The sequence below is a fragment of the Schistocerca nitens genome, chromosome 2, assembly GCF_023898315.1.
Source record: "Schistocerca nitens isolate TAMUIC-IGC-003100 chromosome 2, iqSchNite1.1, whole genome shotgun sequence".
Taxonomy (NCBI): domain Eukaryota; kingdom Metazoa; phylum Arthropoda; class Insecta; order Orthoptera; family Acrididae; genus Schistocerca; species Schistocerca nitens.
Genome location: NC_064615.1, coordinates 727,463,822 through 727,488,159, shown reverse-complemented (window position 1 = coordinate 727,488,159; position 24,338 = coordinate 727,463,822). Strand labels below are relative to the sequence as shown.

General features: G+C 39.9%; 1 protein-coding gene across 1 annotated transcript in view; it reads left to right on the top strand.

Annotated features, from left to right (window-relative positions):
* The window catches only part of LOC126235288 (glycerol kinase-like), a 277,633-nt gene that overhangs the window by 92,486 nt on the left and 160,809 nt on the right, over positions 1–24,338 (top strand). Inside the window, exon 4 of the mRNA XM_049944014.1 lies at positions 268–377. Coding sequence (XP_049799971.1) covers positions 268–377 — 110 coding nt within the window. The remainder of the gene's footprint in view (positions 1–267; positions 378–24,338) is intronic.

The following is a 24,338-nucleotide window of genomic DNA, read 5'->3' as shown; positions in this document are numbered from 1 at the left end:
TGTCAGCTTTGCCTGTTTATAGCTGGAAATACTGGTGATCTTAGGTTGACTCACAAAAATATAATTTGTTGTCTGTATAAGTTTACATGTTTTCAGTTTTCAGATTATGCTACACTTGAACTAAAATGTCAGCTATAGTCTACTCTTTGCAGGCACTGCGAATTATTCTTTATTTCACCATACTTTTCATTTGTAATTCTAATTTTCTTGTGTTTGATCAATGCACCAAATGTTTATAATTTCCTTGAGAATTATGTAATTTCACAGAACCTGACAGGAGGCCCTAATGGCGGTCTGCATGTGACTGATGTTACCAATGCTTCACGGACTATGTTGATGAACATCGAGACACTTCAGTGGGATGACACACTCTGCAAGTACGTTCAGTATAAATTTAATGTATATCTACCCATTTATGTAACAAGGTAATGATTAATATTTTGCTTAGAATTTATACAGCAAGGCTTTACTGGTAAAAAAGTATATTTTATATTGTAAGCTATGTCACTATTAATTATTTCTTGAAAGGTATTAACAGTGCACTTACTCTACAAGATGAGCCAGTAATTATTTGTAATCCAGTAAATATAATGAGCAGGTATGAAATGCTTATCAATATGTCCCTTCATTAGGGAGATGAGGTCTGTTGGAAACAAACTCTGTCATAGAAGTTATGATGGGTTGTAGTCTTTTATATGGATGTAATGTCACTGGATAGGCTATTTTCATATATTAAAAATATGGTTTGGGGTATAGTTATTTTGAATGATTGTAACATTCAGAGAGTATTAATGGTCAATCTTCTCACAAAATATCTGTTATTTGTGTGAAATTAAAGGTTAAAAATATTTAAATTTCAAAATTTTGTCGGATGACCCAAAATGCTCTGTTTTTAGATTAGATTAGATTAGTACTTGTTCCATAGATCATGAATACGACACTTTGTAATGATGTGGAACGTGTCAGGTTAATAAAAGATGTCTGTACAAGATATTACATTACACAAAATATTGCATGTCACTAATGTTGAAGTTGTTGTTGTTGTTGTTGTTCCCCCCCCCCCCCCCCCCTCTCTTTAATTTATATCTAAAAATTCAGCCAATGAGTAGAAGGAGTTGTCATCTAGAAATTCTTTTAATTCATTTTTAAATGTTAGTTGGCTATCTGTCAGGCTTTTGATGCTGTTTGGTAGGTGACCAAAGACTTTTGTGGCAGCATAATTTACCCCTTTCTGTGCCAAAGTCAGATTTAACCCTGCATAGTGAAGATCATCCTTTCTCCTGGTGTTATAGCTATGCACACTGCTGTTACTTTTGAAATGGGTTGGATTATTAACAACAAATTTCATAAGTGAATATACATACTGTGAGGTTACTGTGAGGATCCCTAAATCCTTAAATAGATGTCTGCAGGATGACCGTTGGTGGGCTCCAGCAATTATTCTGATTACACGTTTTTGAGCAATGAATACTTTTCTACTCAATGATGAATTACCCCAGAATATGATGCCATACGAAAGCAGTGAATGAAAGTAGGCATAGTAAGCTAATTTACTGAGATTCTTATCACCAAAATTTGCAATAACTCTAATAGCATACGTAGCTGAACTCAGACGTTTCAGCAGACCATCAATGTGTTGCTTCCAGTTTAACCTCTCATCAATGGACACACCTAAAAATTTTGAAAATTCTACCTTAGTTACAGACTTCTGTTCAAAGTCTATATTTATTACTGGAGTTGTGCCATTTACTGTACGGAACTGTATATACTGTGTTTTATCAAAACTTAAAGAGAGTCCGTTTGCTGAGAACCACTTAATAATTTTGTGAAAACATCATTTACAATTACATCACTTAGTTCTTTGTTTTTGGATGTTATTACTATACTTGTATCATCAGCAAAACGAACTAACTTTGCATCTTCATCAATGTGGAATGGTAAGTCATTAATGTATATCAAGAACAGTAAAGGACCTAAGACCGAACCCTGTGGGACCCTGTACCTGATAGCCCCCCCCCCCAGTTTGAGGAATCAGCTGTTGTTTTAACTTTACATGAACCACTTATTTCAACTTTCTGCATTCTTCCAGTTAAGTATGAATTAAACCATTTGTGCATTGCCCCACTCAAACCATAATGATTTAGCTTGTCTAAAAGAATTCCATGATTTACACAATCAAAGCCCTTTTAGAGATCACAAAAAATACCAATGGGTGATGTCCGGATATTCAGAGCATTTAATATTTGATCAGTGAAAGCGTATATAGCATTTTATGTTGAAAAGCGTTCCTGAAAACCAAACTAACATTTTGTTAGTACTTTATTTTTACAAATATGGGAGGCTACTCTTGAATACATTACTTTCTCAAAAATTTTTGATAGAGCTGTCAGAAGAGAGATTGGGCAGTAGTTGTTGACGTCCGACGTATCCCCCTTTTTACGCAATGGTTTTACAATGGCATATTTCAGTCTATCGGGGAAAACACCCTGCTCCAAAGAGCTATTACATACGTGGCTGAGAATCCTACTTATCTGTGGGGAACAAGCTTTAAGTACCTTGCTGGAAATGCCATCAATTCTGTAAGAGCTTTTACTTTTCAGTGAGTTTATTATTTTACTGATTTCAGGGGGAGAGGTTGGTGGAATTGCAGTTGTTTCAAACTGCACAGGTATGGCCTCTTCTATTAGTAGCCTTGCCTCTTCTAGTGAAGATCTAGATCCTATTTTCTCCACAACATTTAAAAAATGATTATTGAAAATATTTTCAATTTCTGATTGTTTGTTAGTACACTTGTCATTCAGTTTATTGACTGAAGCTCTGGTGCCATCACAGACTAGGAGTAAGACGAAGCTATACATTTGTAATTGGAGTGTTAGCCGAAGTTACTAGTGTTTTTTGATACTTTTTCTGCAAAAGTTTAGTTATTTAGTGATGAAAAACACATTTACAACTTTTAAGTAACAACCATCCAAAAGTTGATTGATTTATGGTCACTTTGTTGTACAAAAACATCCGAGATTTTTATGTTCTGGAAATATGAAACATGGAAACTGCATTGAATGACAACTAGGCGAAGCACTGTGTCAGCAATAAGTCACAGAACTGTCTCAAAATGGAAGGAGGCTGGAATTTGATTATTTGCTTTGACCATGCTGTAAACGTCTTCCTGGGCAACTTTTGGAAGCTTGTACAATAAAACACAGGGAAACTTTTTCATACAGAAGGTAATTGCTATGGTTATAGCCAGAACAACTTCTCTTTTCCACGTTCCTCTTTTCACAATTTTCAGACAGTGTAATAACACTCATGTGAAACCATGGAGCATCATTGTGTCTGCCTTCAACAGCTTTACACATTGCAGTTTTTATATTCTTGCACAGCCACTGTCTACAATAATTAACCAGTCCCTTCAAGAAGTTTATTTTCCAGACATACTTAAGTACACAGTAGTTAAGCCACTATTCAAAAAATGCACAAAAAACATATGGGAAACTATTGCCCACTCTCTCTTCTTATGTCACTATCAAAAATATTTGAAAAGGTAGTCACAATAGAAATTAAAAATTTCATAGAAAGATTTACAATAATCTCAAAAAATCAATATGAATTTCAAAAAGACAAAACCACAGTATTGGCTGTAAACCATTTTGTAGATACAATTAGCTCCTCTTAGACATCTCATTGCATGCTACAGGAACTTTTTGGGACCTATCAAAGGCCTTTGATAGTGTGAACCATACCTTGCTAATCCGTAAATTGGAAAAATATGGAGTTAGGAGCACTGTACTAGAATGGTTTAAGTCCTACCTAACCAACTCAGGGGAAAGAGTGGTTACATCAACAGAAAAAGGAACTTATACTTCAAAATTGAAAACCATTTCACAAGAAGTGCCCCAAGGTTCTGTCTTAGGCCCCATTCTGTTCCTGTTTTACATAAGTGATCTACTACTTAATACTGAGTGTCATTCAGTTTTATTTGCAGATGACACATCTGTAATTATTGCAAATACAAGTATTGACCAAATTCCTCAAACTATATTAAATACTTTAGAAAAATAAGATACCTGGTTTGATTTAAACAGGTTAAACTTAAACATGGGAAGGGCTCAGTTAATGCAGTTTAAAACAAAACAAGCAAAATGAAATGATGTTCAAATCAGTCACAAAAATCAGGATTTGCAGGAAGCTAACTGTGTGAAATTCCTAGGAATACAAATGGATAAAAATCTATTGTGGGGCTCACATATTCAGCACCTTTCAAATAAATTAAATAGCCTAGCATTTGCAATAAGGATACTGTACAAAGCTACTAGTGTGGACATATCACAGCTACTTCGAATCAATAATAAGGTACAGAATTGTATTTTGGGGTTAATTCATACCATGTGTGTTGAATATTAAAACTTCAGAAAACTGTCATTAGAAATATGCACATGTAGGGTGAAGAAAATAATGTTGATCACTCCTAAAAAATCTAAAGATATTAAGTGTTCCCTCATTATACATCTATGAGCTGATTGTCTTTGTGCATGGTAATCCTGATTTATTTGTGGCAAATCATTTTCAGCATGATTACAACATCAGAAATCAAAATAATTTTATGCTGTCCACCCACTGTATAAAACTTTATGGTCAAACTCCATAGTATATGATTATGAAAATTTATAACAAGGTGAAAGAAAGAGAATTGCTCAGTATAAATTTATAAGCACTGAAAAAACCTTCTGTGAGAAACTAGCACAGAAATGTTACTATTCAGTTGAAGAATTCATGAAGGACAACCTGAAAATTTGAGAAGGAGAGAGCATTTAGTACTGCTTATTTTTAAAACTTTGTTACTTCTTAAGAAAAAATATTGGTTGATATTAATTACATATCCAGTACAGTATACTATATTAATCATAATACAAAAAAAAATGTAAACCAAATTTTGTGTTTTGACAAGTTTCCTGTACATTAAGTCAATAATCTGAAATTTATGTTATGAGACAATAAGCTTATATTCTGTTGTATCACCAGAAAATTATGTCTATGAAATATGCAGTTGATGCAGCAGAGCCTAAAAGTGTTTGTTGTTCTATTTGCATACTTAACGACTGCTGGAATACTAGGATGTAAAGACGCTTAAGCAGGACCAAGTTTCATTCTAGCATAATGCCCTCATCTTATTACATTTCCATGTAGGTTTCAAGCAATGTTCAGTTTTTCTCTTTATCAGAATCCTGCAGTCTTACAACAGGCTCAGTGGAGACAGTTGGAAATAGCAAATTATTGTCTTCAGTGGCTCGTTTGGAAAGAATAATGTGATCAGAAATTGTTAAATGGTTTCTCAGATTCTTGTTGACTGAATGAGTATCAGTCTTGTGAACATTGCATTAGAAATCCAGCATACCGCCTGCTACAATACAATGACAAAAAGTTCATAAGGAGTGTTTATTTACATCAAAATGAGAAATAAACACACACTGTGACGACTAACTCGTTTGGATCTCGAGTGAGTTGCAACCACATTGTACGCATTTTTTCATTCACCAGAACACTGAGAAACAATTTCTCCAGAGTTTTTACAGATGTATTTTTAAACTGTGGTACTACACACCATTTGTAACCCATTTTCTGAAATGTAGATTCCAAAACAAGATATTGCTCTGAATGTGCTTTACGACAGTAGGAGGAGCACCATAGCAAGTAATGTCACAGGCATCACATGACTCAAACGGAACATTTTAGTGGTCTTTTATTTTTATTTCATTTTGTCTCTCTCTCTCTCTTTTATTTTATTTTATTATTTTTTTTTAAATATGGAAATTCATGAAGAAAAAAGGATATCATGAGCGTAAAATGATGTCATTCACCATTTAAGATGATTTCCCTATTGTCTGCCAGAATGTTTGGCTACCAGCTGTCTGTATCTGGAGACTGTAACTGAAAGTGCCCTCTGCAACAATAATGGAGACGTTGCCACTTACTATTTAGTAACTGATGTTTGGAAAACTTATGCTCATGATATTAAAACTGCATCTCAGAGAACTTTGTCAGAATTGATTGTGTATGTGTTAGTTGAACATGGACTCTCTAACCTGAGAATTGGTCAGAGCCACCACTTTCCCAGTTATCACACCACATTTCAGTCTTGGCTTAAATGACTAGAGTGCAAATAAGGTTCAGGCCTCTTGTTGGACCAAAGTTGTATCCATGTTATCCCAATGATTTCCAGTGTGTCCTATAGGCCTTTTTGATGGTAAATTTTTCTGAAAGATAAAACTGCATAATAAATACAGTTACAGTTGGAACAGTTGCTAGCAAAACAGAACACTGCAGTTTGACAAAGCCTTGGATATTGAAGAAAATTCATGGCCTGATTGGCACACAAAATGAACTTGGATCAAGCTGAACTCAGAAATGTACATTATACAAATGTTAATCTCAGATTATTCCACTGTGAACTAGCATCAGCTTTGAGTAGCAGAATTTTGTGTATCAAGCCAAGGCTGTCAGTTCAAAAACTAGTGTCACTATAAATGAATAAATTTCTTTTTGTACAAACAGAAGTTGAAAACAAGTAAATAATATAGAGGCCGTTGTTGATGCCCCCCGCCCCAGTGCTGAGGCTCAGAATTTTTTTTTTATCAGTATTTTTAGGTTAAGGTAAATATCAGAAATGTAAGTAATGAGTGCAGATAGTAAATTCCCCTTTAAGAATTCTTAGAAATGATTCATAATTAATATGAAAAAAAATTGCTAGCATTTCATAGATGCATAGTGACAGAGCAAAAAAGGTAATTTGAACTATTTACAGTGAACAGTTAAATATATGGAGTTTGACAGTAGTTAATAATGATTAGACATATCTTCCAGAAATACTCTCTATGCTCAAATAGAAGTAACTATACAGTTTGTATTAAATTTATAGTTACCGAACATGTGCTTAAACTGCTATGACATCTGCACACATTTTAACGAACAGTGATAGCAAGCACATGTAACTCAGTTAGCAACCTTATATTAATTGGCCTGATACTATGCCATGTTTTTCCACAATGTGTCAGTGGTTACATGCTTAACTCTAGCACTTAAAGTCAAGGGTTCATTAAAACTGAACAGATTATGGCTATCAAGATCATTACTTAACTTGCACTTTCTTGAAGCATGTAAATTGAGGAGTATATGTCTTTGCTGCAATTATCTTCACCTAAAAAAAAGTCTTAGGCTCATCTTAATGTCAGGACTGACTTGTCAGTATAATCAAATCTAGTGAATGATGTGACTGAAATGAAAATGTACATAATAACTGTTTTATTCACACTATGAAGATGATGTAACACTGACTCAAGAAAATCTGAGAAATACTAGCCATTTCAGTGCTGCTGACAGTGGTCCTTACATATCTTACAATTATCAAAATATAAATATATTCATTGTTTAAAACAGTAATTTTGAAGTTTACCATTAAAAGGTGATTGATTTTCCAAAACAAGTTACAGAATTTTGATTTACAGTTTGTTACAATCTTTCCAGAATAATAAACATGATAAAATGATTCAGTTATCATTGCCAAAGTTCATGAAATAGCTTTCCACAATAACGTTTGATTGAGAAATGTTTATAACTTTTTGAATAAAGGTCTGACTTTGATAGTAACAGAATCCCGGATCTTTACACATAGCTGATTATTACAATTCCATGTTGGAATATCAACAATGTAGGAATGCACAGCTTTTTAGAATGGTATGACTACCAAACAGCTGTCCACCAGGATGAATTTCCACCACCAAACTGTGGCCATGAGCAAAGTAGATCTCCCTGTGGCACAACATGCAGCTGAACATAACGTGCTTGATTTCAGTAGCTGCTTCACCACCCAAGCCATCTGGATACTCCCCACCACCACCAGCTTTTCTGAACTGTGCAAATGGGCGTTATGCTTACAACACATTCTCTGCTTCTGTAATCATCCCACCCACAACTTACGATAACATACTGTCCCCACACATCCCACCCAACAGTTTCTACCTCCTCTGCCCTCTCACCTCCTCCCAATTTTTGTCTCCCACCCTCTTTGTTTGCTACCCTCTGCCAACACAGCCCCTCCCCCCCGCCCCCCCCCCCCCGCCCCCAATCTTTCCCTGTTTTTCTCCTTTCTTTGCTGTTTTCCCACACACTACCAGACAGCGCTCCTGTTCCCTCCACCTGTACACTGCTATCCCTCCCCCTTCCACGCCCACCTCAGATTACTGCTTCCATTCCACATCATAGTGGCATTTGGGTCTGAGTTGCTGGAGTTGGCAGCCATGTGTATGTGGTGTGCATGTATGTATGATGTACATGGCCAAAAGCTTATGTATAAGTGTCTTTTAATTGTGCCTGTCTTCAATTTAGCATGTCATCTTTACAGTTAGTAGCAATCTTTCTTCGTGCATTGTTGAACAATAATTACAATTAGATTTCTCTGTATGAATTTTGTAAATATCTATTTTAACATTTGATTACATTTGTCATACATGTTTTTGGATATAAATTATATTTTATCATGATTTTACTATATTCCCTATTCTTACGTTTGAGGTACTTTGCTTTCATCAATTCAGTCAACTAATACCATTACACTGTTTGCTCATTTTGTTACATCAGTTTCGCATGTACACTCCTGGAAATGGAAAAAAGAACACATTGACACCGGTGTGTCAGACCCACCATACTTGCTCCGGACACTGCGAGAGGGCTGTACAAGCAATGATCACACGCACGGCACAGCGGACACACCAGGAACCGCGGTGTTGGCCGTCGAATGGCGCTAGCTGCGCAGCATTTGTGCACCGCCGCCGTCAGTGTCAGCCAGTTTGCCATGGCATACGGAGCTCCATCGCAGTCTTTAACACTGGTAGCATGCCGCGACAGCGTGGACGTGAACCGTATGTGCAGTTGACGTACTTTGAGCGAGGGCGTATAGTGGGCATGCGGGAGGCCGGGTGGACGTACCGCCGAATTGCTCAACACGTGGGGCGTGAGGTCTCCACAGTACATCGATGTTGTCGCCAGTGGTCGGCGGAAGGTGCACGTACCCGTCGACCTGGGACCGGACCGCAGCGACGCACGGATGCACGCCAAGACCGTAGGATCCTACGCAGTGCCGTAGGGGACCGCACCGCCACTTCCCAGCAAATTAGGGACACTGTTGCTTCTGGGGTATCGGCGAGGACCATTCGCAACCGTCTCCATGAAGCTGGGCTACGGTCCCGCACACCGTTAGGCCGTCTTCTGCTCACGCCCCAACATCGTGCAGTCCGCCTCCAGTGGTGTCGCGACAGGCGTGAATGGAGGGACGAATGGAGACGTGTCGTCTTCAGCGATGAGAGTCGCTTCTGCCTTGGTGCCAATGATGGTCGTATGCGTGTTTGGCGCCGTGCAGGTGAGCGCCACAATCAGGACTGCATACGACCGAGGCACACAGGGCCAACACCCGGCATCATGGTGTGGGGAGCGATCTCCTACACTGGCCGTACACCACTGGTGATCGTCGAGGGGACACTGAATAGTGCACGGTACATCCAAACCGTCATCGAACCCATCGTTCTACCATTCCTAGACCGGCAAGGGAACTTGCATGTATCCCGTGCCACCCAACGTGCTCTAGAAGGTGTAAGTCAACTACCCTGGCCAGCAAGATCTCCGGATCTGTCCCCCATTGAGCATGTTTGGGACTGGATGAAGCGTCGTCTCACGCGGTCTGCACGTCCAGCACGAACGCTGGTCCAACTGAGGCGCCAGGTGGAAATGGCATGGCAAGCCGTTCCACAGGACTACATCCAGCATCTCTACGATCGTCTCCATGGGAGAATAGCAGCCTGCATTGCTGCGAAAGGTGGATATACACTGTACTAGTGCCGACATTGTGCATGCTCTGTTGCCTGTGTCTATGTGCCTGTGGTTCTGTCAATGTGATCATGTGATGTATCTGACCCCAGGAATGTGTCAATAAAGTTTCCCCTTCCTGGGACAATGAATTCACGGTGTTCTTATTTCAATTTCCAGGAGTGTATATCAAAAGATAGTATTCAGTACTTCAATATGATCTGTATCACACTCTTCATTATATGTCATCCCATTCTGTTACCGTACAACCTTTTTCCTGGTACCTTACAATACTATCAAATACCAGTCTCCCATCACAATTAAATTTTCCTCTCTCTTAGCTATCTGATTAATTTTTTTTATCTGATCATACATTCTTTCAGCCTCTTCTTCACCCGCAGAACTAGTTGGCATATGAACTTTTACTATGAGTAGTTGGTGTTGGCTTTGTGTATATCTTGACTATGATAATGTATTCATTATGCTGTTCACAGAATGTTATAATGTCAAGTTTAACAAATATATTTCAGAACGACACAACACATATAAGTCACAGAGTAAGTTGACAAGCAAGACATGTGTACACGTTAGCATTCAAATGAGCACTGAGTCCCAGTCTAGTGGCCGCTACTCAGCTGGCCGCTTAGGTGGTGCAGCTGCTGCATGGCTGGCAGACAGTGCCGCACGTAGAGGACGCGCGTAATTGCGCGGTGGCACTTTGAATGATCGGCGAGTCACAACACTTTTCCCCCCTTTGAAATTGTTGCACTGGTCTTGATGGAGATGTCCTGGAGATGGCTAACGTCCATAGGCATTGTTTGACTTGCCGTAAAGTCTCGAGGAGGTGGCTTCCCGTACAGACGGAAGTGTCCCCGATGATAACGGGTCGAGATGACAGGAGACGTAGGGGTTGAATCTGCTGGGGCCCCCTGCACCAATCTGCCCCTTGCGGCAAGTCCAGTTGATATGACAGGAGACATGGGCGATGTGTCGGCATCCGTTGGAGGAGGAGGAGGCGAGTAGATATGCTCTGACAGAGGATGGTCATCCGGTTCCTGCATGGGCACGTCTCCTGGTGGCATCCGTTCTTGTGCTGGCATCGCGATGATGGTGAGAGGGCTGCGTTGTGAGTATTGAGAGATGCCAAGGTCCCGAGTGTCAGGTAGAGCCGAAGGTGGTGTAGCGGCATTCGGAACAGGCGTTTCTGGCACACGAGGCTGAAGCTGGTCCGAATGACGCACTGCAACACCCGTGTCCGTCTGGATTTCATACAGGCGTCTGCCACAGTGTCTTAAGATGCGGCCCGGGCTCCATTTTGGCCGCCTGCCATATCCCCGTACCCAGATGAGGTCATCAGCGGTGAACCGGCCAAGGGAAGGCACCTGCGGCCATGAGATGGGAGGCCGCAGAAGATGAAGTAGCGTGTGGGGCTGTCGGCCATGTAAGAGCTCAGCCGGGCTGTGGTCACCCATGGGAGTGAAACGGTAAGAAGCCAGAAACTGGAGAAGCACTTCATCAGCAGCAGAAGAAGTCAGAAGTTTCCACATCTGAGCCTTAAATGTGCGGACCAGTCATTCAGCCTCACCGTTGGATTGTGGATGGAACGGCGGGGCCGTGACATGCATAACGCCGTGACGAGCACAAAAATCTGCAAATTCGGAAGAGGCAAATTTCGGACCATTATCAGTAACAAGAGTAGAGGGGAGGCCTTCCAAAGAAAAAATTCGGGCGAGAGCACTGGTGGTTGTCGCGGTGGTAGGCGACGTGCAACGGACAATGAAAGGAAAGTTAGAGTAGGCATCAATTACGAGGAGCCAATAAGTACCTAAAAAGGGTCCCGCAAAGTCAGCATGAATGCGCTCCCAAGGCTTCTCAGGCGAAGGCCACGGTGACAAAGATGACTTCGGTGCAGCGGCCTGTGACGCACAAGGGCCGCAGGCAGCGACCATGTGTGCTATTTCAGAGTCGATGCCAGGCCAGTACACATGACGGCGCGCCAGAGATTTTGTGCGAGACAAACCCCAGTGCCCTTGGTGAAGGAGGCGCAAGACCGAAGCACGCAAAGACGCAGGTACCACGACACGCGGTGAAGCATTGTCAGTGGAGAGGAGGATAACACCATCCCTAGCCATGAGGCGGTAGCGCAAAGTGTAGTAGTTCCGCAACGGATCAGAAGTCTTAGCGGACGGGCGATCGGGCCAACCCTTCTGAATACAGCGTAAAACCCGGGAGAGGGTAGGGTCAGAACTCGTAGCAGCCGCCAGCCTGTCCCCAGTGATGGGGAACCCGTCCACAACCCGCTGCTCGGCAACATCCGGGTGGAAACACAAAAGTTCGTCCCTATCGAATGCCTGATCAGGACCCATGGGAAGGCGAGACAGAGCATCAGCATTTGCATGTTGAGTCATTGGCCAGAAATGAATCTCATAATCGAAATGAGACAAGTAAAGAGCCCAACGCTGGAGGCAGTGTTCAGCCTTGTCGGGAAGTGCCGTTGATGGATGAAACAAGGAAACAAGTGGTTTGTGATTCGTAACAAGATGAAATTTTGAGCCATAGAGAAAAACACCAAACTTCTGAATAGCATAAATAATGGCCAAAGCTTCTTTTTCAATTTGAGAATACTTTTGTTGGGCATCCGTGAGCATTTTGGAGGCATAAGCAATGGGTTGTTCTGAACCGTCAGAAAAACGGTGCGCCAGGACTGCACCGACCCCATATTGAGAGGCGTCTGTGGCAAGAACAAGATGTTGGCCAGGTCGATAAGTAGCCAGGCCCGGGGCCTGTTTCAGCATAGTCTTCAATTTCTGGAAAGTCCCATCGCATGACGCGAACCAGTTAAAAGGCACGTTTTTATGCAACAGGCGATGCAACGGCTGAGCCACCGAAGCCGCAGACGGTAAAAACTTGTGATAGTATGCTATTTTCCCCAAGAAGGCCTGCAGTTCCTTAACAGATGTAGGGCTAGGAAGGGCATCAATCGCAGCGACGGTTTGCTGAAGCGGACGAATACCATCCCGAGAGAGTTGAAACCCCAAGTACGTGATAGATGCCTGAAAAAATTGTGATTTCTGAAGATGACACTTAAGACCGGCAGTCTGTAAGACATGAAAAAGTGTGCGGAGATTTTGAAGATGTTCTTCAGTGGTGGAGCCAGTGACAACAATGTCGTCCATGTAATTGATACACCCAGGGACAGGGAGCAATAATTGTTCCAAGAATCGCTGAAAGAGAGCAGGGGCACTAGCAACCCCAAATGGCAAGCGTTGGTATTGATAGAGGCTGAAAGGCGTGTTAAGGACCAGAAATTGCCGGGAAGCAGCGTCGAGAGGAAGTTGATGATAAGCTTCTGACAGGTCAATTTTAGAAAAATACTGGCCTCCAGCAAGTTTAGTGAACAATTCTTCAGGACGGGGCATAGGGTAAGTGTCGATGAGGCATTGGGCATTTACAGTGGCTTTGAAATCGCCACAGAGAGGAATATCACCATTTGGCTTAGCAATGACAACGACAGGAGAGGACCACTCACTGGAAGTGACAGGAAGCAAGACCCCTGAAGTAGTGAGACGATCCAACTCCCGTTTTACCCGATCACGAAGGGCCACAGGAATGGGCCGAGCCCGAAAAAACATAGGCCGACCAGTGGGTTTGAGCGTGATATGAGCTTCAAAATCGTTTGCACGGCCTAACCCAGGAGAAAAAAGGGACGAAAATGTCGTCGACAAGGAATCCAGTAGAGCATAAGGAATAGCATCAGAGACAATATTGACAAAGTCATCTATGGAGAACCCAAAAACGCGAAAGGCATCGAAACCAAAAAGATTTTCTGCGTTGCTCTGGTCGACCACAAATATGGGAACAGTGCGAACGACGGATTTGTAAGATACCTCAGCATTAAACTGTCCCAAGAGAGAAATCTTCTGTTTATTGTACGTCCGTAATTGCCGAGTGACAGGTGACAGGAGTGGAGAACCCAACTGAAGATACGTCTGATAATTAATTATAGTGCCAGCAGAACCGGTATCCACTTGCATGCGAACATCTCGACCAAGGATTTGGACAGTGAGGAATAACTTCCCTCAAAGGGAAGAAGTGCAATTGACAGACAACACAGAATTAGAATCAGCGTCATGTTCATGAACATCATGTATGCGGTCGGATTTGCAAACGGAAGACACATGACCTTTCTTTTTGCAATTGTGACACACAGCCCACCGTTGGGGACAATCCTCGCGTGAATGTTTCGTAAAACACTGCGGACATGAAGGAAGCTGCCGGGGGTTTTGCTGCAGTTTCTTAGCGGGTTGTTTACGGCTAGGCCGAGACTGCACGTGGGAGCACACTGCGGCCACGTCGGCCGGGGGGGACGCGCCGCACGCGTCGTCAACAGTGCACAGAGGTTGTATTTCCCTGACATCACCCCACACCTCTATTTGCACCCCAGCGGCTCGAGAAGTTTCAAAAGACTGCGCAATGGAGAGAACTTCATCTAGAGTCGGATTCGCCAACTGAAGGGCACGTTGCCGAACTTCTTTGTCGGGCGCCGACCGGATAATAGCATCCCGTACCATGGAATCGGCATAGGATTCTTTGTGAACGTCAATAACAAATTGACACTTTCAACTGAGACTGTGAAGTTCAGCAGCCCAAGCGCGATAGGATTGATGTGGCTGTTTTTGACAATGATAAAAGGCAACACGAGAGGCTACCACATGCGTTTGCTTTTGAAAATAGACAGACAGAAGTGAGCACATTTCAGCAAAGGACAAAGATGCAGGATCCTTCAAAGGAGCCAATTGCGACAACAACCGATACATTTGAGGTGAAATCCAGGAAAGGAACAGAGACTTACATGGTTGTTCATCCGTGACATGAAATGCCAAGAAGTGCTGTCGAAGACATTTTTCATGATCAGACCAGTCTTCCGCCGTCTCGTCATAAGGAGGAAAAGGAGGTACAGCCAACGACGAGAAATGCCCCGCATTTGATGCTGCGACGAAATCGCGAATCGCCGCTGTTAGAAGCGTTTGCTGTTCGAGGAGATTTTGCAATAGTTGCTCGACAGTAGCCATGGAACCTTGTGGGTCAACGGTGAAAAGGAAAAATCCACTACCTCGTTGCCAATTGTTATAACATCAAGTTTAACAAATATATTTCAGAACGACACAACACATATAATTCACAGAGTAAGTTGACAAGCAAGATGTGTACATGTTAGCATTCGGATGAGCACTGAGTCCCAGTCTAGCGGTCGCTGCTCGGCTGGCCGCTTAGGTGGCGCAGCTGCTGCATGGCTGGCAGATAGCGCCGCATGTAGAGGACGCACGTAATTGCGCGGCGGCACTTTGAATGATCGGCAAATCACGACACAGAAGCTTACCAAAATTCCTATATCATATTCATTATTACACCTGCTATAACATTATCCCCATTTGATTTTGCATTAATACCCAGTTCTCAGCTGACAAGAAATCTTCTTCTACCTGCCACCACTGATTCCTACTATATCTTACTTCAATATATCCATGTTACTTTTTAAATTCCCTAACCTCCCAACCTGATAAATACATTTAACGTTTCACCTGAAAGGTAGCATGCCGGTAATTTTTAGTTTCCTCCTGATATCTCCTCAGTACGAGATCATCATATTGCCGAAAACTTATTTTATGGTAAATTCTTGATAATGTACACAACACAGCTTTAAACAGATCTGATTGCTTTTTACATTTATTGTCACTAGAATTAATACAATGACCAGTCTCAGTTCTCACATAAAAGTTTATCACAGATAGGCACTTTCACAATGCTTCAAAACACTATAACAGTGGCAGGATAATCACAGTGCACATTTACATACAAATTCTGGCAAAAGAACATTGCCATGAAAGTCATAGTTTGCACAGTCTGTTAATACTGCAAGTTTCTATATTGAGTTCAGTAATTTTCTGCTGTATTAACAAGTCTTTTGCATCTCCATTTTCTGTGATCCACTACTTACTTCTTAATGTTACTGTACGTGCCACCTTCCATCACAACATCATGGATCTGAAATCTCTTCCTCCCTCATTCCTCTTTCCTTCTTTCTAAGACTGTTTATATGAGCCCCTCCTTCTTTCTTAATACACATCCAATTCACTTCTGTTTCCTTCTCTTTATTACATCCAGTACATGTCTTCTACTCTCCCATTCTCCTCAGAACCTCTTCATTTTTCTCTCTGTCCATCCAGCTTATTAGGTTTTATCATCCACCATGTCCATATTTCAGTAGTCTTCAGCCTTGTTCTATCTTTCTTCCTCAGTACCCATGTTTCTGCACCATACAGGAGGACACTTCATACAAATATTTTATTAGCTTTTTCCTCAAATCATTGTCCATGTTGCTCCAGAAATATCCTCTTCTTATAAAATGCCTCTTTCACCAGTACTATTCTGGTTTTAATTTCTGCACCTTCTTACATGTTTCCATCCTGCTTCTGACATATTTAAAGCTGTGCACATGTTTTAATACTTCTCCAGTCAGGATTATCTTTACCCTTTTATTTTCTCCCAGTGCCATAAATTTTGTTTTCTTTGTACTGATTCTCATGACATAGATCTTTCTTTTAGCTTCAATGGTATCCAGTGTGTCCTGTAATTCTTTTTCAGCTGTTGCTGGGAGGACCTTGTTGTCTACAAACCTCAAACACCTTATTCTTCTTCCTCCAGTTTTTGGCCCATTGTTATCTAGTAGGCAATGGTCAATCATATTTTCTAAGTAATGGGTAGAAGATAGCAGCCTTGTCGTACTTCTTTTCCTAGTTTTATCCAGTTGGTACTTTCTCCTCTCACATTTACTGATGCTTTTTGATTTAAATATAATGAATTTATAAGTGGTCTTATTTTCCAGTCAACTCTCTTTTCTTTCATTACAGTTTCAAGTTTATCCGAAGCCACAATATCAAAGGCCTTTTCCAAGTACATGTACATAGGTCACTTTCCTCTCCAATATTTGCAAGAGTCCTGTTGCCCCTCTTGTGACTGTGTTGTGTCTAAAACCAAAATGGTCTCCACTCAGATTCTCCTCCATTACCTTTCACAGTCTTTTGTTGATGGTTCTTAAAATAGCCTTGGCAGCATGTAAAATGAAGCTAACGGTCCTGTGCTCAATGAATTTCTTGGTTTCTTGTTCCTTTGGTATTTAAATCATTACTGTTGTCAGAAAGTCAAATTGCCGTTCACCACTACCATATATTTTGTTACTTAACCTCATTATCTCTCTTACTCCTCCTCAGTCCAGAAAATTTAGTATTTCTCCTACTATTGTATCTGTACATACTGCTTTCCCATTTTTCATTGCAGGTATTGCACTCTTTACTTCTTCCATTATGATTGTTGCTCCTTTCTCATCATCATTTACACTATTCATGGATTCTAGTTCCGTAGTTGTTGGTTTGTGATCTGTGCCTTATAGCTCTTTGAAATGGTCTTCCCATCTCTGCAGGATGTCCTCAAAATCTTCATACATTATGTTTTCGTCTTTATTGAAAATTTACATAGTAGCACTTCCTGGTATGTTTTGATCCCATGTTGTAGTCTTTACTCTGGTACACAGTAAGTGATATCTTCCCTTCCTCTCCAGTTCTTCAATTGAGTCACATTCATGTTTTAGCCATTTTTTCCTAGCCTGCTCTGTCTCTCCATGCAGTTCGTCATTCAACATTTGGTAAATTTTTTCTTACATCTTCCAAATGCTAAAATAAAATTTAATCTGTTCCATTATAAATCCATAGCATTACTTGAAAGTAGCTTCCTGTGTAAACTAATCGGAAAGGACACTAAACTGCCATGTAAAATATCATTGGTTGCTAGAAGGATTAAAGTATCATGTGAAAGGAAAAGGAAAATGTATCTTTTGGCAAGAACAAGTAAGGATCCTGCAGTAGTTACACACTACAAAAACTACTCAGAATTACTATGAGAGATTATTAAAAAATCAAGGAATATGCACATAATGTCAGAAACTAGTACTTCCGCCAACAGTATTAAGGCTATATGGAATGTAGGAAAACAAAAGACAGGACAACCAGCCACAGAACAAGACAAACTCATTATTAAACTGAATCAAACAATGGAAACTACAGGTAGGAATATTGACAATATAGGAAAAGACAGATTGCTACTTACCACAAAGAAGACACATCAAGTTGGAGACAGGCACAGTTAAATGACACTTAAATATAGCTTTTGGCCACAGCCTTCATCAGTAGAAGAGAGATGCACACCATTCACACCCACAACCAAACACGCCTCACTCACACATGACCATCAGCTCCAGCTTTCCGGCCTGAGATGCTGGCAGTGGCAATCGTGTGTGCATGAGGTGAGCTTGCTTATGTCATCTACATCTACATCTACATTTATACTCCGCAAGCCACTCAACGGTGTGTGGCGGAGGGCACTTTCCGTGCCACTGCATTACCTCCCTTTCCTGTTCCAGTCACGAATGGTTCACGGGAATAACGACTGCCAGAAAGCCTCTGTGCATGCTCGAATCTCTCTAATTTTATATTCGTGATGTCCTTGGGAGGTATAAGTAGGGGGAAGCAATATATTCGATACCGCATCCAGAAATGCACCCTCTCGAAACCTGGACAGCAAGCTACACTGCGATGCAGAGCGCCTCTCTTGCATAGTCTGCCACTTGAATTTGCTAAACATCTCCGTAACGCTATCACACTTACCAAATAACCCTGTGACAAAACGCACCGCTCTTCTTAGTATCTTACTCTATCTCCTCTGTCAACCCGACCTGGTACGGATCCCACACTGATGAGCAGTACTCAAGTATAGGTCGAACAAGTGTTTTGTAAGTCACCTCCTTTGTTGATGGACTGCATTTTCTAAGGACTCTCCCAATGAATCTCAACCTCACACCCGCCTTACCAACAATTAATTTTATATGATCATTCCACTTCAAATCGTTCCGTACGCATACTCCCAGATATTTTACAGAAGTAACTGCTACCAGTGTTTGTTCCACTATCATATAACCATACACGAAAGGATCCTTCTTTCTATGTATTCACAATACGATTACATTTGTCTATGTTAAGGGTCAGTTGCCACTCCCTGCACCAAGTGTCTATCCGCTGCAGATCTTCCTGCATTTCGCTGCAATTTTCTAATGCTGCAACTTCTCTGTATACTACAGCATCATCCAGGAAAAGCCGCATGTAACTTCTGACACTATCTACTAGGTCATTTATATATATTGTGAAAAGCAATGGTCCCATAACACTCCCCTGTGGCACACCAGAGGTTACTTTAATGCCTCTAGACGTCTCTCCATTGAGAACAACATGCTGTGTTCTGTTTGCTAAAAACTCTTCAGTCCAGCCACACAGCTGGTCTGATATTCCGTAGGCTCTTACTTTGTTTATCAGGCAACAGTGGGGAACTGTATTGAACGCCTTCCGGAAGTCAAGGAAAATGGCATCTACCTGGGAGCATGTATCTAATATTTTCTGAGTTTCATGAACAAATAAAGTTAGTTGTTTCTCACATGATCGCTGTTTCCGGAATCCATGTTGATTCCTACAGAATAGATTCTGGGTTTCCAGAAATGACATGATATGCGAGCAAAAAACATGTTCTAAAATTCTACACCAGATCAATGTCAGAGATATAGGCCTATAGTTTTGCGCATCTGCTCTACAACCCTTTTTGAAAACTGGAACTATCTGTGCCCTTCTCCAATCATTTGGAACCTTCCGTTCCTCTAGAGACTTGCGGTACATGGCTGTTAGAAGGGGGGCAAGTTCTTTCACATATTCTGTGTAGAATCGAATTGGTATCTCATCAGGTCCAGTGGACTTTCCTCTGTTGAGTGATTTCAGTTGCTTTTCTATTCCTTCGACACTTATTTCGATGTCAGCCATTTTTTCATTCGTGCGAGGATTTAGAGAAGGAACTGCAGTGCGGTCTTCCTCTGTGAAACAGCTTTGGAAAAAGGTGTTTAGTATTTCAGCTTTACGCGTGTCATCCTCTGTTTCAATGCCATTATCATCCCAGAGTGTCTGGATATGCTGTTTCGATCCACTTACTGATTTAACATCAGATAAAAACTTCCTAGGATTTTCTGTCAAGTTGGCACATAGAATTTTACTTTCGAATTCACTGAATGCTTCATGCGTAGCCCTCCTTATGCTAACTTTATACATCGTTTAGCTTCTGTTTGTCTGAGAGGTTTTGGCTGCATTTAAATTTGCAGTGAAGCTCTCTTTGCTTTCTCAGTAGTTTCCTAACTTTGTTGTTGAACCACGGTGGGTTTTTCCCATCCTTCACAGTTTTACTTGGCACGTACCTGTCTAAAACGGATTTTACGATTGCCTTGAACTTTTTCCATAAACACTCAACATTGTCAGTGTTGGAACAGAAATTTTTGTTTTGATCTGTTAGGTAGCATGAAATCTGCCTCCTATTACTCTTGCTAAACAGATAACCCTTTCTCCCTTTTTTTATATTCCTATTTACTTCCATATTCAGGGATGCTGCAATGGCTTATGATCACTGATTCCCTGTTCTGCACTTACAGAGTCGAAAAGTTCGGGTCTGTTTGTTATCAGTAGGTCCAAGATGTTATTTCCATGAGTCAGTTCTCTGTTTAATTGCTCGAGGTAATTTTTGGATAGTGCCCTCAGTATAATGTCACTCGATGCTCTGTCCCTACCACCCGTCCTAAACATCTGAGTGTCCCAGTCTATATCTGGTAAATTGAAATCTCCACATAAGAATGGTATGTATCTCCTTTTACTTATGAAGGCTGTGGCCAAAAGCTATGTGTAAGTGTCTTTTAATTGTGCCTGTGGGTAACTTGAAATATATTCTTTATGGTAATTAGGAATCTGTCTTTTCTTCATTATTAAACTGAATGGAAGGGCTATAAATGATGAATCATGGCAGGAAATGCATTTGGTAATTATTTCTTAAATGTAATAGAAAGCATAGGGGCAAACAACTCAAGAACGATATCACACCAGTATATTGAAAATGTAACTTTCATAAAATTCAGTCATATAAAGGTACCAACAAATTAAGAAAATTACACATTCTCTCAAAAATAAAAGATCATCTGATTTTGATGGTGTTTCCAATAGAGTACTAAAATTTGTTCCTATGTAAGAAGGGTAGTCTTGTATGAAATATGTAATGCATCACTAACTCAAAGCTTTTTTCCAAATAGACTGAAATATGCCACTGTTAAAACCTTCTTTAAGAAAGGTAATAAGATAACTACTAACCTGTTTCACTGCTGACATCATTCTCCAAAATTTTTGAGGAGATGATGTATTCTAGAATAGTATCTTACCTTAGCAATGATAGTAACCTTAGCAAATCAAAGTTTAGGTTTCAGAAGAGTTGCTCTATGGAGAATGGCATTTACACATTCACTCACCAGATCTTACAAGCATTAAAATAAACTCATGCCGGTTGGTATTTTCTGCAAGCTCTCTAGGGCATTTGACTGTGTGAATCACAGTATTCTCATAAGTAAATTGACATTTTATGGGACTGATGGTGTAGCCTACCAATGGATAATGTCACATCTAACCAAAAGATTGCAGGAAGTTGTCCAATGGAAAATCAGAATGGACTGTAAAATGTTATGAAAAGTTCTACTCACCATATAGCAGAGATGCTGAGTTGCAGAAAGGAGCAACAAAAAGACTGTCAGAAAGTGAGTTTTTGTCTTACAATACCTTCACTTATCTGCGACTCAGAATCTTCACTATATGCTGAGTAGCAACAATTCGTTTCATAATATTGTTGAAAGTTGTATTTAGTAATTCAAACAATATAGTCCAGAGACATAATTCTGACTGAGCAGAAATCACATATGGTGTTCCCCAAGGTTCAGTCTTAGGATTACTACTGTTCCTCATATATGTAAACAATATTTTGTCTAGTATACAACATGGAGAATTAGTTCTTTTTTCAGATGACACTAGTATTGTAATCAATCCAAACTCACATACACAAACAGAAGAAATGGCAAATGAACTTCTTAATAGTATCATTGGCTGATTTTGTGCAAATGGTTTCACCTTCAATTTTTAAAAGACACAACAAGCCCAGTTTTGCACATCTAGAGGTACTACACTAATCATAAGTGTAAGACATGGTGATGAAATAACAAAAAAATAAATTTAAAAAAATTTAATAACAAACTCAGAAAGTTTCTCCTTGACAGCTCTTTCTGTTCTGTAGAAGAATTTCTGTTATTGTAATGTATAAAAGGTGGTGGATAGGAATTACTAAGTCACATCTGTATATCTTTTTTTGTTTTTGTAAAAAAAACTGATTGTTCAGCATGTAACTATATGTAAAAATTAATTTGTCATGTGGATATAAAATGACTTGTGACACATCATTACAACCTATTGTGTGAAATGATCCATGGAACATGTAACTAACTCATTACCTCTTTCCTTAGCTGCTTCAAATCTTACTTCATAACATAATCATTAACCATGAATACCCCAGTTTGGCTCTTTACCAAACTGAGTATACTAAATGTCACTCCGCAGCAACATACCACAAATTTATTAACAAGCCTTCTATTTTCTTTATAAACAAGCAAAACATCATTTACTTCACTTTAGTGTTCCAGATGAGCACATTATTTTACTTTAAATCATTTATTTTCCTCTCATGGCTGAAGGGCTTCCTCACGACAATTTTCCCCCATCTCTTTTATTATAGGCAATGTTGCTTATTTTTATCACCATCATTTGCTTATGTCTGAAGGGCAATATAGTGACTTCTTTTCATGAAACTGGCATGTTACTGTAGCAAACCAGTTTTAATTTCACTTTTGTGCAAAAAGGTAACTGAGTTCATTGTTCCTCAACATTTTTCATCTACTACCGTCACACAGATCTCTTATTGCAGATTTAATTTTTTGCATCACTGAGCTGTAAAAGATTTTGTCGTTACTCACACAATTTTTTTACAATTACTGAATATAAACGTAAATACATATAAGATATTTTTTCATAATTTGTAGTTAACATAACAAAAACTGCTGTATTGACGTCTAGAACAATGTAATTACTGAAATAAACATTTTATATACAGAGTGTTTACTTTCTCCTTGTAACCTGTGCATTGGATAGCTAGAGAATAGAGTAATCAAGAAAGGAAGAATGAGATAATCCATCTTGGGAAGTCACTATTGGACAGATAGTGTGTTCATTAAAGTTCAGTGAAGTACCTATGTATTCAAGAATTGCAATTTATTCTGACCCCCTGCTCCCTCATCTAGTTTTGCAATATTGGTTGAAACATTATTCTTATTATTCAAAACATTTGTCAATCCAATGCAATAGACAACAAAATCTTTAAACATTCTGCGGTCAACAGACACAAATGCATTGAACATTACCTTCACATTATAGGTTACCTACTGTAAAATTACATTGAAAATTACTTCCTGCAAATTATTCACATCACTATCAACTTTTAAAATGTCTGTTTACATTCAGTAGTGGAGATTTGCCAAAATTTTTGTTTATTTTAGGAAACTTTGATTTTCCAAACTTTTCTCTCCCTAACTGCATATCGTCTGTCACAGCATTATTTACAGTCCCATTATTAACATGTTCACTGTTCTGACATTCTTCTGTAACAAGCCAATTAACTTTGTCAGTAGTGTCATTTATTACTTGTACATTTTCTGTTTAAGTATCATAAAAGCTAGCAGTATAAATGTAAACATTTTCCTGAACTACCACCACATTCTCAATAACAACAGACTTGACATGTTTTGCATCAGAAGCCAGCTCATCGCTGTTATCATAAGTACTTGTTTGCACTATGCTGGTTACAGTTTGAGGTCCAACCACTTAGAAAAATTTAGGGTCCAGAAAACTAGCCATTTATCATTTAAAACATCAATGGCACATTTGTGTTTGATATATCTTAAAGGGCAATACACACTAAAAAGACCACGTATCATGGTCTATTTTCATATTTATTTTAGTTTTTGATGTATTACAGATTTTACAATAATGATAAAAAAAGGTGAGATGAATTCTTGAGAAATTTCACATGTAACTGGCTTTTGCATGTAAAAATCTGAAGTATTCTGGCATGTAGAGAGGTCTGTCACTTTCAGGGCAACCCCAGTTTGTAACCTTCCTTTCCTGCTTGTTATGCCAGAGAATGGTCTCATCTTATCCATACAAATCATGCAAACCCATGTTGGATGTTGCTTCATTACGACATCCACCTGTAAAAGAGATGAGATTAACAAATAAAACAGGACAAAATTGTAATTACAGCATCAGTATCTGTAGCAACAATATTAGCAATGAAAAACTGCACCAGATTGCAGTTTACTTGAATATGAATTTTCTTCAAGCTGTTCCAATGACATATTTCTCCCTCTGATTCCAGAACCATTTAATTCTTCCTCCTGAGCTTCCAAAATTTCAAGCATAACAAAC